Source organism: Haliotis rubra, unplaced genomic scaffold, assembly GCF_003918875.1.
Source record: "Haliotis rubra isolate DU_JTF1 unplaced genomic scaffold, ASM391887v1 Scf607, whole genome shotgun sequence".
NCBI classification, from domain to species: domain Eukaryota; kingdom Metazoa; phylum Mollusca; class Gastropoda; order Lepetellida; family Haliotidae; genus Haliotis; species Haliotis rubra.
The window spans coordinates 339,785-360,024 of record NW_025767310.1 but is presented as its reverse complement, the minus strand read 5'-3'; the positions used below and the strand labels follow the sequence as shown (position 1 = coordinate 360,024).

The 20,240-nt window shown below is 44.7% G+C and overlaps 1 protein-coding gene across 1 annotated transcript; it reads right to left on the bottom strand.

Annotated features, from left to right (window-relative positions):
• Positions 1–2,527: 2,527 nt before the first annotated feature.
• LOC124255713 lies at positions 2,528–18,679 on the bottom strand. Its single transcript, XM_046689620.1, has 2 exons — positions 17,803–18,679; positions 2,528–2,949 (listed from the first exon to the last, which is right to left on the bottom strand). The coding sequence occupies exons 1-2, from the start codon at positions 18,677–18,679 to the stop codon at positions 2,528–2,530; spliced, it is 1,299 nt and encodes a 432-aa protein (XP_046545576.1).
• Between the last annotated feature and the right edge of the window lie 1,561 nt (positions 18,680–20,240).

Sequence of the window (20,240 nt, the reverse complement as noted above, 5' to 3'; positions counted from 1 at the left end):
ACGTAATGCTGAAATGAGACAGGCGAGAGAGACGTCAGATAATGCAAACAAATCTCACAGCGCTTTGATTTCGATTATTGCCAATCGAAATAGCACAATTATTATATAAAGAACAATCTAGTGGCTGTTGATGCTTTCTCTGTAAGATATTCTTGATTTTGTTACCGATTCTTTTATGTTTGTTTTAGTTTCAAAATCACAACTTAGAGGCATAGCGGTCAAAGTTTAAACGGAAATATAGTCAATGTCAGCAGTTGCCTATTCCGCAAAATCTTTCAGATTAATTACATGAGTGACTTACAAAACCATGCGTCTCAAGGTCAAGAGAAGTAGTTGACTGCTAGTCGGCGCTGTTAGCGGATGTCAGTGAGACAAACACCGAAGCGCCGTCATATATATGTTTTGAGCGTTGAGCTTTCGTATGCTCCACACATGAGATCTGACACGTGTTTTTGACATAGCAATGACAGACAAGCCAGGGGCATATGGGGCATATAGTGCAAGGGAAATGTGTGTACATTAGGTCAGGTAATATGCCGGGCATGTAGATCAGTTTATGTATTACGGTTGATACCTTTGACAGAGCGCTCTGATCTCTGTCTTGGCGTATTTGGACATTGTCACGTGTGTTCGATGGTGGAATTATGTAAAGCTCTTGGCAACTATGATGAAGATAAAAGCAGCATTTGAGTTTTGGAGTTGGTCCCGGAGACATATAGGGGAAAATGTTAAAAGAACAATTTCCATTTTTTACCTGGGGAGACTTTGTGTACTAGGTGGTCTTTGTCGAAGGATCTCTGGTAGAATTGTAAGAAATTGGGGAATGCGATGTTTTGACATCTGTGGATGTGGCATCTGCTAATTCCGATGTTTGTTAAATTAAAGGACACCGGTGGAGTTACGTGTTCGCCCCCCATTTTGGCGTCTCGGTATTTGCGACAGTTGATGTCAAGGGGACATTTTAAAGCGCTGACTTGGTTGTTGGTAATGACTTTGCTGGGCCCAATAGTTTGTCTGATCAGTGTGATGATATTGAACCAGAAACTTTACTGAATCTAATCAGGAAGACATATTTCCCTCCTTGTGCAAGAACATTTTCTGAAAAAATGTGGTTCCATGGATTTATCATTTCAATTGGTGAGTTTAGCACACATAATAAGTCATATGCCTGGTCCTTTTGGTCTTTTGGGGGAACTTCTGACAAGATTTCAGCTGAAATCCCCTTGCCCAGTTTGCGTCCGGATGGCTCGCAGTTTTGCAAGACATTTCAGTTAGAAGTTACCAGTGAAAGTAATCGCTATTCTGATATGGTAAAATCCTGGTAAAAGGCATTTGGTGTAGGTGGCCATCCCTGGTCAACCAAAGGTTCTCCTGTGACTGACAAGCAAGGCAGATCCGACTGGATCCGATTACATTGTTCAAACTAAAGGCCCTCGAAAACAAGCACTGTTGCGATACCTGAATATAATCCAAGCGATATGTCTGATGTTGTTCCATCAAACGTTATTGTGCTAGCTTAATCTGCCTCAGATGACTGCAGTTCTGAGTTTACAAGTGATCATATGAAATTTGATGATTTAGGTAAAAAGGGTAGCCCCAGGCATAAAATCTCTCAAGAATTAAAACGCCCTACTCAAATGCCCACCCTACCCCAGAAAAGAGACACCTTTCAGATTTAATTGATCAGTTAATTCGTCATGACACAGATTCAGATACACTACCTGAAAGACAGAAATCTTATCGTATGGACCCACTGAAGTTGGAGCTATAATAGATGAACTACAAAGTTAAGCTTTGGTTTCTGCACCGGCTACCTTTCAACGTCCCATCAATAACATCAGTACAGTCCTCCAAGGTACAGTAGATTACATCGACGACATTATCGCGAATGGGACTGAGTGGAACGACCATTGCAAAGGATCCATCCTGTCTTTGAGAAACTATCATGGTTGAAACTGATTGTAAATCTTGCCAAGTGTCAATATGCTCAGACTAATATTGTGTTTTCAGATCAGATAGTACAAGTGATTAATGTAAAGTAACGGCAATTGCAGATTTGTTGAAGATGATTCGATCAGGGTATATTGTAGTTGTTTTAATTATAGCATATATGACTCTAACACTTATCTTCTTTTTTATCGTGCTAAATAAAGTATGTTATGGAAATTTTTTATCCGTGATTTGTCCATTTCCGTCTGTGTAGATTCTATGACTATAAGGACCGTATTGCGTGCGCTGAACAAACACAAGCAGACTAACGTCAACTATCTTGCAAAATATAACAAACCAATCACATCTTGTTTAACAATACTCAGTAATTGTAATATTGGTATGACCATGTGTTGGGGTATGGAAACGACGCAATATAAGAGTTGTTTAAGCAATTTGTCATCCATATCACGGCGGTCGCTAGAATTCTTCATGAAGTATTGGTGACATGTACAAATATGAGTGTGCCACAAAATATCATGATTTCTTAAAGGTAATACCGGCATCTTTATTATGATAAATGACCTTCAGCATTTCATTAATGTTGGTGCAAGAGTACCCCACCAAAGTATGATTCTTGGGTGCCGAAGAGTCGGTCAGTGCCACTGTACTTCTCCAGCCAAACGACATCACCTCTCCTTAGCTCGGCGGCTGTCATGACAGAAGCGGTACTTTCCGTGGAATTGTTATTGGCGATGCCCGTTCCCTGTGCCAAACAACCATGGCGGTCTTGATTCAGGATTAGTCTGATTGTGACACGGGAGTTTCTCCCAAAGGAGCTGACACCCGCCCAAAATATGAACGTCCCAGATACCGGTGCTGTGAACATCCCCGTCTTGCCATCGTAACTATTTCCGATGTTGTAGAGGGCCGAGTCGAATATCAGTTTCTCAGTGTCTTTCACGTCAAAGTAGTAGGCACTGGGACTAGTTTGGAATGCAACGGCTGTTTCAAGTCCTTCTAGATAAGTAAATGACAGATTGTGGAAGTGAATAAGAAATTGAATGCTCTTTCATGATCAAATATGCCTTATTTGATTTCCTAGTGAATGTAAGAAATATGTCAAAACAACACACTAATAGAACCGACAACCCAAAGAGAATAGTTCGGACAATTTATGTGAAAAGGTGTTCTTCAAGATTACCACCCAAAATATACAATAAGATAATAGACAGAATACGCCATCAACACAAGTAACAACACCATGAAGAATACCACCACCAAAATGTCATCCTGACCATGAACTCGACACCAGCTTCATCCATCATTCTGGCATCCAAACCAGCATCATCCACCAAAATGACATCCAAACCAGCTTCATCCACCAATCTGTCATCCACAACAGCTTCATCCACCAATCTGTCATCCACAACAGCTTCATCCACCAATCTGACATCCACAACAGCTTCATCCACCAATCTGTCATCCACAACAGCTTCATCCACCAATCTGTCATCCACAACAGCTTCATCCACCAATCTGACATCCACAACAGCTTCATCCACCAATCTGACATCCACAACAGCTTCATCCTCCAATCTGACATCCAAACCAGCTTCATCCTCCAATCTGTCATCCACAACAGCTTCATCCACCAATCTGTCATCCACAACAGCTTCATCCACCAATCTGTCATCCACAACAGCTTCATCCACCAATCTGTCATCCACAACAGCTTCATCCACCAATCTGACATCCACAACAGCTTCATCCTCCAATCTGTCATCCACAACAGCTTCATCCACCAATCTGTCATCCACAACAGCTTCATCCACCAATTTGACATCCACAACAGCTTCATCCTCCAATCTGTCATCCACAACAGCTTCATCCACCAATCTGACATCCACAACAGCTTCATCCTCCAATCTGACATCCAAAACAGCTTCATCCTCCAATCTGTCATCCACAACAGCTTCATCCTCCAATCTGTCATCCACAACAGCTTCATCCACCAATCTGACATCCACAACAGCTTCATCCACCAATCTGACATCCACAACAGCTTCATCCACCAATCTGTCATCCACAACAGCTTCATCCACCAATCTGTCATCCACAACAGCTTCATCCACCAATCTGACATCCACAACAGCTTCATCCTCCAATCTGTCATCCACAACAGCTTCATCCACCAATCTGACATCCACAACAGCTTCATCCACCAATCTGACATCCACAACAGCTTCATCCACCAATCTGTCATCCCACAACAGCTTCATCCACCAATCTGTCATCCACAACAGCTTCATCCACCAATCTGTCATCCACAACAGCTTCATCCTCCAATCTGTCATCATCCACAACAGCTTCATCCACCAATCTGACATCCACAACAGCTTCATCCTCCAATCTGTCATCCACAACAGCTTCATCCACCAATCTGTCATCCACAACAGCTTCATCCACCAATCTGACATCCACAACAGCTTCATCCACCAATCTGTCATCCACAACAGCTTCATCCACCAATCACATCAACAGCTTCATCCACCAACTGTCATCCACAACAGCTTCATCCACCAATCTGACATCCACAACAGCTTCATCCTCCAATCTGTCATCCACAACAGCTTCATCCACCAATCTGTCATCCACAACAGCTTCATCCACCAATCTGACATCCACAACAGCTTCATCCTCCAATCTGACATCCACAACAGCTTCATCCACCAATCTGTCATCCACAACAGCTTCATCCTCCAATCTGTCATCCACAACAGCTTCATCCACCAATCTGACATCCACAACAGCTTCATCCACCAATCTGTCATCCACAACAGCTTCATCCACCAATCTGACATCCACAACAGCTTCATCCTCCAATCTGACATCCAAAACAGCTTCATCCACCAATCTGTCATCCACAACAGCTTCATCCTCCAATCTGTCATCCACAACAGCTTCATCCACCAATCTGACATCCACAACAGCTTCATCCTCCAATCTGACATCCACAACAGCTTCATCCACCAATGGATCATCCACAACAGCTTCATCCACCAATCTGACATCCACAACAGCTTTCATCCACCAATCTGACATCCACAACAGCTTCATCCACCAATCTGACATCCCACAACAGCTTCATCCTCCAATCTGACATCCACAACAGCTTCATCCACCAATCTGACATCCACAACAGCTTCATCCACCAATCTGTCATCCACAACAGCTTCATCCACCAATCTGTCATCCACAACAGCTTCATCCACCAATCTGACATCATCCACAACAGCTTCATCCTCCAATCTGTCATCCACAACAGCTTCATCCACCAATCTGACATCCACAACAGCTTCATCCTCCAATCTGACATCCACAACAGCTTCATCCTCAATCTGTCATCCACAACAGCTTCATCCCTCAATCTGTCATCCACAACAGCTTCATCCACCAATCTGTCATCCACAACAGCTTCATCCACCAATCTGACATCCACAACAGCTTCATCCACCAATCTGTCATCCACAACAGCTTCATCCACCAATCTGACATCCACAACAGCTTCATCCTCCAATCTGTCATCCACAACAGCTTCATCCACCAATCTGACATCCACAACAGCTTCATCCACCAATCTGACATCCACAACAGCTTCATCCACCAATCTGACATCCACAACAGCTTCATCCTCCAATCTGTCATCCACAACAGCTTCATCCACCAATCTGTCATCCACAACAGCTTCATCCACCAATCTGACATCCACAACAGCTTCATCCACCAATCTGACATCCACAACAGCTTCATCCTCCAATCTGACATCCACAACAGCTTCATCCTCCAATCTGACATCCACAACAGCTTCATCCTCCAATCTGACATCCAAACCAGCTTCATCCACCAATCTGTCATCCACAACAGCTTCATCCTCAATCATCACTGAATGGCTTCATCCACAATCACATCCTTCAGCTTCATCCACCAATCTGACATCCACAACAGCTTCATCCACCAATCTGACATCCACAACAGCTTCATCCACCAATCTGACATCCACAACAGCTTCATCCTCCAATCTGACATCCACAACAGCTTCATCCACCAATCTGACATCCACAACAGCTCAATCATCCATCCACAATCTGTCATCCACAACAGCTTCATCCACCAATCTGACATCCACAATAGCTTCATCCACCAATCTGACATCCACAACAGCTTCATCCTCCAATCTGTCATCCACAACAGCTTCATCCACCAATCTGACATCCACAACAGCTTCATCCTCCAATCTGTCATCCACAACAGCTTCATCCACCAATCTGACATCCACAACAGCTTCATCCTCCAATCTGACATCCACAACAGCTTCATCCTCCAATCTGACATCCACAACAGCTTCATCCTCCAATCTGTCATCCACAACAGCTTCATCCACCAATCTGACATCCACAACAGCTTCATCCTCCAATCTGACATCCACAACAACCAAGCATCCACAATAGCTTCATCCACCAATCTGACATCCACAACAGCTTCATCCACCAATCTGACATCCACAACAGCTTCATCCACCAATCTGACATCCACAACAGCTTCATCCACCAATCTGACATCCACAACAGCTTCATCCACCAATCTGACATCCACAACAGCTTCATCCACCAATCTGACATCCACAACAGCTTCATCCACCAATCTGACATCCACAACAGCTTCATCCACCAATCTGACATCCACAACAGCTTCATCCACCAATCTGACATCCACAACAGCTTCATCCACCAATCTGTCATCCACAACAGCTTCATCCACCAATCTGTCATCCACAACAGCTTCATCCACCAATCTGACATCCACAACAGCTTCATCCACCAATCTGTCATCCACAACAGCTTCATCCACCAATCTGACATCCACAACAGCTTCATCCACCAATCTTCATCCACAACAGCTTCATCCACCAATCTGACATCCACAAACAGCTTCATCCACCAATCTGACATCCACAACAGCTTCATCCACCAATCTGACATCCACAACAGCTTCATCCACCAATCTGACATCCACAACAGCTTCATCCACCAATCTGTCATCCACAACAGCTTCATCCACCAATCTGTCATCCACAACAGCTTCATCCACCAATCTGACATCCACAACAGCTTCATCCACCAATCTGACATCCACAACAGCTTCATCCTCCAATCTGACATCCACAACAGCTTCATCCACCAATCTGACATCCACAACAGCTTCTTCATCCATCCCAATCTGTCATCCACAACAGCTTCATCCACCAATCTGTCATCCACAACAGCTTCATCCACCAATCTGACATCCACAACAGCTTCATCCTCCAATCTGTCATCCACAACAGCTTCATCCTCCAATCTGACATCCACAACAGCTTCATCCACCAATCTGACATCCACAACAGCTTCATCCTCCAATCTGTCATCCACAACAGCTTCATCCACCAATCTGACATCCACAACAGCTTCATCCACCAATCTGACATCCACAACAGCTTCATCCTCCAATCTGTCATCCACAACAGCTTCATCCACCAATCTGTCATCCACAACAGCTTCATCCACCAATCTGACATCCACAGCTTCATCCTCCCAATCTGACATCCACAACAGCTTCATCCACCAATCTGACATCCACAACAGCTTCATCCACCAATCTGACATCCACAACAGCTTCATCCACCAATCTGACATCCACAACAGCTTCATCCACCAATCTGACATCCACAACAGCTTCATCCACCAATCTGACATCCACAACAGCTTCATCCACCAATCTGACATCCACAACAGCTTCATCCACCAATCTGACATCCACAACAGCTTCATCCACCAATCTGACATCCACAACAGCTTCATCCACCAATCTGACATCCACAACAGCTTCATCCACCAATCTGACATCCACAACAGCTTCATCCACCAATCTGACATCCACAACAGCTTCATCCACCAATCTGACATCCACAACAGCTTCATCCTCAATCTGACATCCACAACAGCTTCATCCACCAATCTGATCATCCACAACAGCTTCATCCTCCAATCTGTCATCCACAACAGCTTCATCCTCCAATCTGTCATCCACAACAGCTTCATCCACCAATCTGACATCCACAACAGCTTCATCCTCAATCTGACATCCACAACAGCTTCATCCTCCAATCTGTCATCCACAACAGCTTCATCCACCAATCTGTCATCCACAACAGCTTCATCCATCAATCTGTCATCCACAATAGCTTCATCCACCAATCTGTCATCCACAACAGCTTCATCCACCAATCTGACATCCAGGCTTATCCACCAAGCATTCATCCTCCAATCTGACATCCACAACAGCTTCATCCACCAATCTGTCATCCACAACAGCTTCATCCACCAATCTGACATCCACAACAGCTTCATCCACCAATCTGACATCCACAACAGCTTCATCCTCCAATCTGACATCCACAACAGCTTCATCCTCAATCTGACATCCACAACAGCTTCATCCACCAATCTGACATCCACAACAGCTTCATCCTCCAATCTGACATCCACAACAGCTTCATCCACCAATCTGACATCCACAACAGCTTCATCCTCCAATCTGACATCCAAACCAGCTTCATCCTCCAATCTGTCATCCACAACAGCTTCATCCACCAATCTGTCATCCACAACAGCTTCATCCACCAATCTGACATCCACAACAGCTTCATCCTCCAATCTGTCATCCACAACAGCTTCATCCACCAATCTGGCATCCACAACAGCTTCATCCTCCAATCTGTCATCCACAACAGCTTCATCCACCAATCTGACATCCACAACAGCTTCATCCTCCAATCTGACATCCACAACAGCTTCATCCTCCAATCTGTCATCCACAACAGCTTCATCCTCCAATCTGTCATCCACAATAGCTTCATCCACCAATCTGACATCCACAACAGCTTCATCCTCCAATCTGACATCCACAACAGCTTCATCCACCAATCTGTCATCCACAACAGCTTCATCCTCCAATCTGACATCCACAACAGCTTCATCCACCAATCTGTCATCCACAACAGCTTCATCCATCCAATCTGTCATCCACAACAGCTTCATCCACCAATCTGTCATCCACAACAGCTTCATCCTCCAATCTGTCATCCACAACAGCTTCATCCACCAATCTGTCATCCACAACAGCTTCATCCACCAATCTGTCATCCACAAACAGCTTCATCCTCCAATCTGACATCCACAACAGCTTCATCCACCAATCTGTCATCCACAACAGCTTCATCCTCCAATCTGACATCCACAACAGCTTCATCCACCAATCTGTCATCCACAACAGCTTCATCCTCCAATCTGTCATCCACAACAGCTTCATCCACCAATCTGTCATCCACAACAGCTTCATCCTCCAATCTGACATCCACAACAGCTTCATCCACCAATCTGTCATCCACAACAGCTTCATCCACCAATCTGACATCCACAACAGCTTCATCCTCCAATCTGTCATCCACAACAGCTTCATCCTCCAATCTGTCATCCACAACAGCTTCATCCACCAATCTGTCATCCACAACAGCTTCATCCACCAATCTGACATCCACAACAGCTTCATCCACCAATCTGACATCCACAACAGCTTCATCCACCAATCTGACATCCACAACAGCTTCATCCTCCAATCTGACATCCACAACAGCTTCATCCACCAATCTGTCATCCACAACAGCTTCATCCACCAATCTGACATCCACAACAGCTTCATCCACCAATCTGACATCCACAACAGCTTCATCCACCAATCTGACATCCACAACAGCTTCATCCTCCAATCTGTCATCCACAACAGCTTCATCCACCAATCTGACATCCACAACAGCTTCATCCACCAATCTGACATCCACAACAGCTTCATCCACCAATCTGTCATCCACAACAGCTTCATCCACCAATCTGACATCCACAACAGCTTCATCCACCAATCTGACATCCACAACAGCTTCATCCACCAATCTGACATCCACAACAGCTTCATCCTCCAATCTGACATCCACAACAGCTTCATCCTCCAATCTGTCATCCACAACAGCTTCATCCACCAATCTGTCATCCACAACAGCTTCATCCACCAATCTGACATCCACAACAGCTTCATCCTCCAATCTGACATCCACAACAGCTTCATCCACCAATCTGACATCCACAACAGCTTCATCCACCAATCTGACATCCACAACAGCTTCATCCACCAATCTGACATCCACAACAGCTTCATCCACCAATCTGACATCCACAACAGCTTCATCCACCAATCTGACATCCACAACAGCTTCATCCACAACAGCTTCATCCACCAATCTGTCATCCACAACAGCTTCATCCACCAATCTGACATCCACAACAGCTTCATCCACCAATCTGACATCCACAACAGCTTCATCCACCAATCTGACATCCACAACAGCTTCATCCTCCAATCTGACATCCACAACAGCTTCATCCACCAATCTGACATCCACAACAGCTTCATCCACCAATCTGACATCCACAACAGCTTCATCCACCAATCTGACATCCACAACAGCTTCATCCACCAATCTGTCATCCACAACAGCTTCATCCACCAATCTGACATCCACAACAGCTTCATCCACCAATCTGACATCCACAACAGCTTCATCCACCAATCTGACATCCACAACAGCTTCATCCTCCAATCTGTCATCCACAACAGCTTCATCCACCAATCTGTCATCCACAACAGCTTCATCCACCAATCTGTCATCCACAACAGCTTCATCCACCAATCTGTCATCCACAACAGCTTCATCCACCAATCTGACATCCACAACAGCTTCATCCTCCAATCTGACATCCACAACGGCTTCATCCACCAATCTGTCATCCACAACAGCTTCATCCACCAATCTGTCATCCACAACAGCTTCATCCACCAATCTGACATCCACAACAGCTTCATCCACCAATCTGACATCCACAACAGCTTCATCCACCAATCTGACATCCACAACAGCTTCATCCACCAATCTGACATCCACAACAGCTTCATCCTCCAATCTGACATCCACAACAGCTTCATCCACCAATCTGACATCCACAACAGCTTCATCCTCCAATCTGACATCCACAACAGCTTCATCCACCAATCTGTCATCCACAACAGCTTCATCCACCAATCTGACATCCACAACAGCTTCATCCTCCAATCTGACATCCACAACAGCTTCATCCACCAATCTGTCATCCACAACAGCTTCATCCACCAATCTGTCATCCACAACAGCTTCATCCTCCAATCTGACATCCACAACAGCTTCATCCTCCAATCTGTCATCCACAACAGCTTCATCCACCAATCTGTCATCACAACAACAGCTTCATCCACCAATCTGACATCCACAACAGCTTCATCCACCAATCTGACATCCACAACAGCTTCATCCACCAATCTGACATCCACAACAGCTTCATCCAATCAATCCACAATCCACAACAGCTTCATCCACCAATCTGACATCCACAACAGCTTCATCCACCAATCTGACATCCACAATAGCTTCATCCACCAATCTGACATCCACAGCAGCTTCATCCAACAATCTGACATCCACAACAGCTTCATCCACCAATCTGTCATCCACAACAGCTTCATCCACCAATCTGACATTCCACAACAGCTTCATCCACAATCTGACATCCACAACAGCTTCATCTCACCAATCTGTCATCCACAACAGCTTCATCCACCAATCTGATATCCACAACAGCTTCATCCGCCAATCTGACATCCACAACAGCTTCATCCACCAATCTGACATCCACAACGGCTTCATCCACCAATCTGACATCCACAACAGCTTCATCCTCCAATCTGACATCCACAACAGCTTCATCCACCAATCTGTCATCCACAACAGCTTCATCCACTCCAATCTGACATCCACAACAGCTTCATCCTCCAATCTGTCATCCACAACAGCTTCATCCACTCAATCTGTCATCCACAACAGCTTTCATCCACTAATCTGACATCCACAACAGCTTCATCCATCAATCTGACATGGCCACAATCTGACATCCACAATAGCTTCATCCACTAATCTGACATCCACAACAGCTTCATCCACCAATCTGACATCCACAACAGCTTCATCCACCAATCTGTCATCCACACAATAGCTTCATCCACCAATCTGTCATCCACAACAGCTTCATCCACCAATCTGACATCCACAACAGCTTCATCCACCAATCTGACATCCACAATAGCTTCATCCACCAATCTGACATCCACAACAGCTTCATCCACCAATCTGACATCCACAACAGCTTCATCCACCAATCTGACATCCACAACAGCTTCATCCACCAATCTGACATCCACAATAGCTTCATCCACCAATCTGTCATCCACAACAGCTTCATCTCACCAATCTGACATCCACAACAGCTTCATCCACCAATCTGACATCCACAACAGCTTCATCCACCAATCTGACATCCACAACAGCTTCATCCTCCAATCTGTCATCCACAACAGCTTCATCCTCCAATCTGACATCCACAACAGCTTCATCCACCAATCTGACATGCACAACAGCTTCATCCTCCAATCTGTCATCCACAACAGCTTCATCCTCCAATCTGTCATCCACAACAGCTTCATCCACCAATCTGACATCCACAACAGCTTCATCCACCAATCTGACATCCACAACAGCTTCATCCTCCAATCTGACATCCACAACAGCTTCATCCTCGAATCTGTCATCCACAACAGCTTCATCGACCAATCTGTCATCCACAACAGCTTCATCCACCAATCTGTCATCCACAACAGCTTCATCCTCCAATCTGTCATCCACAAGAGCTTCATCCACCAATCTGACATCCACAACAGCTTCATCCTCCAATCTTACATCCAAACCAGCTTCATCCTCCAATCTGTCATCCACAACAGCTTCATCCTCCAATCTGTCATCCACAACAGCTTCATCCACCAATCCGACATGCACAACAGCTTCATCCTCCAATCTGACATCCACAACAGCTTCATCCACCAATCTGACATCCACAACAGCTTCATCCACCAATCTGACATCCACACCAGCTTCATCCTCCAATTTGACATCCAAACCAGCTTCATCCTCCAATCTGACATCCACAACAGCTTCATCCTCCAATCTGACATCCAAACCAGCTTCATCCTCCAATCTGTCATCCACAACAGCTTCATCCACCAATCTGACATCCACAACAGCTTCATCCTCCAATCTGACATCCACAACAGCTTCATCCACCAATCTGTCATCCAAAACAGCTTCATCCACCAATCTGTCATCCAAAACAGCTTCATCCTCCAATCTGACATCCACAACAGCTTCATCCTCCAATCTGTCATCCACAACAGCTTCATCCACCAATCTGTCATCCACAACAGCTTCATCCACCAATCTGACATTCACAACAGCAGCATCCACCAATCTGACATCCACAACAGCATCATCCACCAATCTGACATGCACAACAGCTTCATCCACCAATCTGACATCCACAACAGCATCATCCACCAATCTGACATGCACAAGAGCAGCATCCACCAATCTGACATCCACAACAGCTTCATCCACCAATCTTACATCCACAGCAGCTTCATCCAACAATCTGACATCCACAACAGCTTCATCCTCCAATCTGTCATCCACAACAGCTTCATCCAACAATCTGACATCCACAACAGCAGCATCCACCAATTTGACATCCACAACAGCTTCATCCTCCAATCTGTCATCCACAACAGCTTCATCCACCAATCTGACATCCACAACAGCTTCATCCACCAATCTGACATCCACAACAGCTTCATCCACCAATCTGTCATCCACAACAGCTTCATCCTCCAATCTGACATCCACAACAGCTTCATCCTCCAATCTGTCATCCACAACAGCTTCATCCACCAATCTGTCATCCACAACAGCTTCATCCACCAATCTGACATCCACAACAGCTTCATCCTCCAATCTGTCATCCACAACAGCTTCATCCACCAATCTGACATCCACAACAGCTTCATCCACCAATCTGACATCCACAACAGCTTCATCCACCAATCTGACATCCACAACAGCTTCATCCACCAATCTGACATCCACAACAGCTTCATCCACCAATCTGACATCCACAACAGCTTCATCCACCAATCTGTCATCCACAACAGCTTCATCCTCCAATCTGACATCCACAACAGCTTCATCCACCAATCTGTCATCCACAACAGCTTCATCCACCAATCTGTCATCCACAACAGCTTCATCCACCAATCTGACATCCACAACAGCTTCATCCACCAATCTGACATCCACAACAGCTTCATCCACCAATCTGACATCCACAACAGCTTCATCCTCCAATCTGACATCCACAACAGCTTCATCCACCAATCTGTCATCCACAACAGCTTCATCCTCCAATCTGTCATCCACAACAGCTTCATCCACCAATCTGTCATCCACAACAGCTTCATCCACCAATCTGACATCCACAACAGCTTCATCCACCAATCTGACATCCACAACAGCTTCATCCTCCAATCACATCCACAACATCATCCACCAATCTGTCATCCACAACAGCTTCATCCACCAATCTGACATCCACAACAGCTTCATCCTCCAATCTGACATCCACAACAGCTTCATCCACCAATCTGACATGCACAACAGCTTCATCCTCCAATCTGTCATCCACAACAGCAGCATCCACCAATCTGACATCCACAACAGCTTCATCCTCCAATCTGTCATCCACAACAGCTTCATCCTCCAATCTGTCATCCACAACAGCTTCATCCACCAATCTGGCATCCACAACAGCTTCATCCACCAATCTGGCATCCACAACAGCTTCATCCACAATCTGGCATCCACAACTGCTTCATCCACAATCTGGCATCCACAACAGCAGCATTCACCAATCTGACATCCACAACAGCTTCATCCACCAATCTGACATCCAAACCAGCAGCATCCACCAATCTGTCATCCACAACAGCTTCATCCTCCAATCTGTCATCCACAACAGCTTCATCCACAATCTGGCATCCAAACCAGCATCATCCACAATCTGTCATCCACAACCAGCATCATCCACCAATCGGACATCCACAACTGCTTCATCCGCCTATTTGAAATCCACACATTTGACCGATTAATGAATTTGCAACCCTTATGATATTAAGACAAATACTACCCATTACCAATTCCATCCTTATTCTGTGTACAATTTACGTTGTCACTGCTACCATAGCATTTCCGTTGTTAAATATCTCACGATGTGACGACGTTGTATTATTACGTCCATGCAACGTTATTCTGAAGGACTACTGCGAACGTTTGAACCGTTGTCAAGCCACATTGTGTTAGAAAGTTGATTTTTTAACTAGTAAAACGACTCATCGATATGTCATCACCACTTGTGCCATTAACCAACACACATATTGCCAATAAAATTGTCGTTTAAATCGTCTAAATACGCAATATGTCAGCGACAACAGTATCATCCACGACTGGTGGTGTCATCAGCACAAGAATCACCCACCAGTATGCCTTCTACATCAGTATCATCCACGACTGGTGGTGTCATCAGCACAAGAATCACCCACCAGTATGCCTTCTACATCAGTATCATCCACGACTGGTGGTGTCATCAGCACAAGAATCACCCACCAGTATGCCTTCTACATCAGTATCATCCACGACTGGTGGTGTCATCAGCACAAGAATCACCCACCAGTATGCCTTCTACATCAGTATCATCCACGACTGGTGGTGTCATCAGCACAAGAATCACCCACCAGTATGCCTTCTACATCAGTATCATCCACGACTGGTGGTGTCATCAGCACAAGAATCACCCACCAGTATGCCTTCTACATCAGTATCATCCACGACTGGTGGTGTCATCAGCACAAGAATCACCCACCAGTATGCCTTCTACATCAGTATCATCCACGACTGGTGGTGTCATCAGCACAAGAATCACCCACCAGTATGCCTTCTACATCAGTATCATCCACGACTGGTGGTGTCATCAGCACAAGCATCACCCACCAGTATGCCTTCTACATCAGTATCATCCACAAATCCTCTCATCTGGACGAGTACCGCCCACCAATATGCCAACACGAATGTCGGTATTAAACAAATTATAAACCAAAACCCACCACTTTCTTATCATGACAACAACCACTCACCCATCTAGCATTAGCCATATGTTATCAACACACGTACGACGCATTGTCATGTTATCAACACAGGCACCAACCATTGTCATGTCATCAACACACATACCACTCACTGTCATGTCATCAACACAGGCACCACACATTGCCATGTTATCAACACAGGCACCACCCATTGTCATGTCATCAACACACGTGCCACCCACTGTCATGTCATCAATTCAGGCACCACCCATTGTCATGTCATCAACACACGTACCACCCATGCCGCGTCATCAACACACGTACCACCCACTGTCATGTCACCAACTCACGTACCACCCACTGTCATGTCATCAATTCAGGCACCACCCATTGTCATGTCATCAACACACGTACCACCCATTGCCGCGTCATCAACACACGTACCACCCACTGTCATGTCACCAACTCATGTCATCACCCACTGTCACGTACCACCCATTGGCATGTCATCAACACACGCACCACCCACTGTCATGTCATCAACACACGTACCACCCATTGCCGCGTCATCAACACACGTACCACCCACTGTCATGTCACCAACTCACGTACCACCCACTGTCATGTCATCAACATATGTACCACCCACTGGCATGTCACCAACACACGTACCACCCATTGGCATGTCATCAACACACGTACCACCCATTGGCATGTCATCAACACACGTACCACCCATTGTCATGTCATCAACACACGAACTACCCATTGTCATGTCATCAACACATGTACCACCAATTGTAAACCTATCAGCCCGACTGACATCCACCAGAAAGCCATCAACACAATCACAACCAGTCAGTAATCCATATCAGAAACAACTTTCGTGTATGAACTACAGTGGACTCTGTATAATCCGACACTCACTGGGACCGGGACAAAAGGTCGGATACAGAGTGTCGGATGTCTCCTTGCTTGAATACGTTTCAAACAGTACCATACATTGTAACTAGCTGCTATGAGGAAATTAATGTTTAATAGCTATTTTCTTGGTAAATATAGGGAAAAAAACAAATCCACCTGATTGCATCAATGACTGATATAGATTTGCAAAGTTCATCTGTCTTGTGACAGTCTTCCATCCTGACGATAAGTAACTTGAGAAGATGTAGTCGATACCTGGCCTTGAATGCTCGAATCACAGCCCATTCATCCTGTGCTTGACAAAATATACCTAGGTCCTCGCACTGGCCACTCAGCTTGTAAAAACAAAGGTACAGGCGTTCTCACACTGCTAATTACCTCCCAGTTAGTAAGTGCTGGGACCAGAGAGATTGCCAGTAACAGGATGTTAGTTGCCAACTGGCCATTGACAGGTTGATTGGCAATGTTAGTCCAATATAGGGAGAGGATGTCGGATTGTACAGATTAATAGTGTCATTGGGGACAGAAAATGGAGTCGGAATGCACAGATTGTCGGATAATTAAGATGTCGGATTATACAGAGTCCACTGTACCTCAAAGATTTGGTCCACACAAGCTCAAAATAATTCTGTACTAGTGTGTGATTGTAAACCACTCGTTTGGTAATTGCACAATATGTATACTCACCTATGGAAGAGGAAATATTATTCAGCATTTTACTTTGGTCCTCGACATTTTGTTTCAAGTCATAAAGGTCTTTCTTCAAATGACTGACTTCAATCTGCGTTGTGTTCGCCTCCAGGGTAGCGTTTTCCATTGTTTGTGTCAAGGAAGTTAGTTCTTTTTTTAAGTCCCCAACAGCTGCAGATGAGGAATTCATATAATCCTGAATCATCTCCACTTCACACGCAGTTCTGTTCGTATCAGCCCTGGTGAGGGAAATTTCCGCTTTTAGTGAATCTATTTCCGCCAAATTCGACTTCAGGTCAGAACTGATTGCATCCAAAATGGTCTCATTTATCTGGGCGTTCAGTGTCTTCATAGAGGAAGTTAGTTGTACAAGTTCATGCTTAATAGCACTCTGCTCAGACGAGGTTCCGTTAAGCTGAGATCTTGCAGCAGAAAGTTCAGTTTGAACAGTTTTAAGCTCAGTCTTCAGATTGGGCAAATCTGATAGATTTGAAGATTGTAGCTGAAATTTCACTAGAGCTAATTCTGACTGTGATTTCTTGAGATCATCCTTCACAGTGTGTAGTTCTGTCAATGCATCTTTCAGCTGTGTCTGCGTAACGGTGAGATCCCGCAGTGTCCCAGTGTGCTGGAGTTGAAGGGAGGATAATTCTGTCCTCGTTGTTTTCAAATCGGCTTTTACAGTTGTCAGATCGGTTGTTACTGTCTGGAACCGGGCCTCGAGACTCTTCACCGTCTGTTCCATCAAAGTCACGTGACTTGTGATGCTGTTCAAATCTGCATCTCCATTTGGCTTTGACATGGGCCCAATCAGGCTGGAAGCAGGGGACACGAACAGGGCCAGGAGCAACGGGGTCCAAGTGGCGCCACACATCGTGATCGGATGAAGTGATTACCCTCGCGCTCTCTCAGGACTAATCGCCAATACCTGGGAATAGTCACACGCGGACAAACCATTGATAAGACAGGGATACCACTCCCCTGTCCCAGGGCAGCTGCTGGTCACGTGGAAAGGGCCACAGAGAATAAGCTAAACGCTCATACTGCCATTTTCTTGATCGTTACGATTACTGGAGTCTTAATCAGCGTCAGGCAGTGATTTATACATTTAACAAGTAGAAGATATACGGAAATTGTGAGAGGTGTTAGTTTCTAGAAAAAGTTGTACGACAATAATGAACGAAGTGGGCACACGTGACAAAACGCGGTGAAGCATGTGAGTAGATGTTATGACTGCCACTGATTGTGAAGGACGAATGGGGTATAATGGAAACTGTCAAAGTTGATGCATTTTGGTCAGTAGCACAATACCGCCATCACATTTTCAAACGTTCTTTCAGTCGAGGAGGCAAACTGCGAATGTGTCTCTCAATGATGATTTGAAAAAGTCGGTCACACTCACTTGCATCGCCTGTCCAAGTTACTGAAGGGCGTCAGTATGTTCCGCCAGAAATGCCATCCCACACCATACCAGATCCACCACCAAATATATTACCACATCAAACCTATTCATTGTTTGGCTAAGTATTCTGGGATGTTTCCTGGCATCATAAGTAAAGATCAATAAATAGCTGTTAGTTTCTGTACAATCATGATTCAATTCACAAAATGTGATGACCTTTGAATAATGGTAGAACTTGTTATTTTAGTTGCTTTGCCTTAAATCATTATACGCTTCAAGGACACACGCACATAGACATATATTGAAAACCTAACATCAACATAACATCCGTACGTTTTGTGATGTTACACCCAACAAGTGTTTACGTGTATAACTTCTTCTTGTATTTGTTATCCAAGTTTGTCGATATTGTACTTGCCAACTTCTACGATGCTCATCTTTTGATGAGCCTGCAAGAATGTTATTTGCTAACAAATAAATGTTATATGCGTCCTTGGAGCAACTACTTCTAAAGCACACATCAAAGTATTTATATAATGAAACAATTTCTGCAGGTTTCCATTTAGAATGGGATTCAGGTACTTTCTTGGCGGACATTAATGTTATTTTTAAAATTATACGATTTAGCGCCATTGTTCCAAACACACATGTTTATATACACACTGCAGTTTTCCTGTTTTGCTACTAAACTCATAAGTTCGACCACATGTTTTCCCTTTTCACCCCGTCAATATCCTTTACCCCGCCAAAGACAGTGTCAGTTGTAGAGTGTCTCTTTCTAAAACTTGCGACACATGGAATTTATTATTTCACTTGAGTGAGTGAGTGAGTGAGTTTAGTTTTACGCCGCACTCAGCGGTCTGTCTGTATTTTGTAACATCAATTGTAATGTAGGCCTTAAGGCCAGAATTACCGAATAAACTGAATCTGAATCTGTATCTGAAACATCAAGACAATGTACAATTCATTCAGTAAGGTATCACTCAAAGTCAAAACACAGGAGGGCGATTACTATAAAAGCCAAGCATCTTCA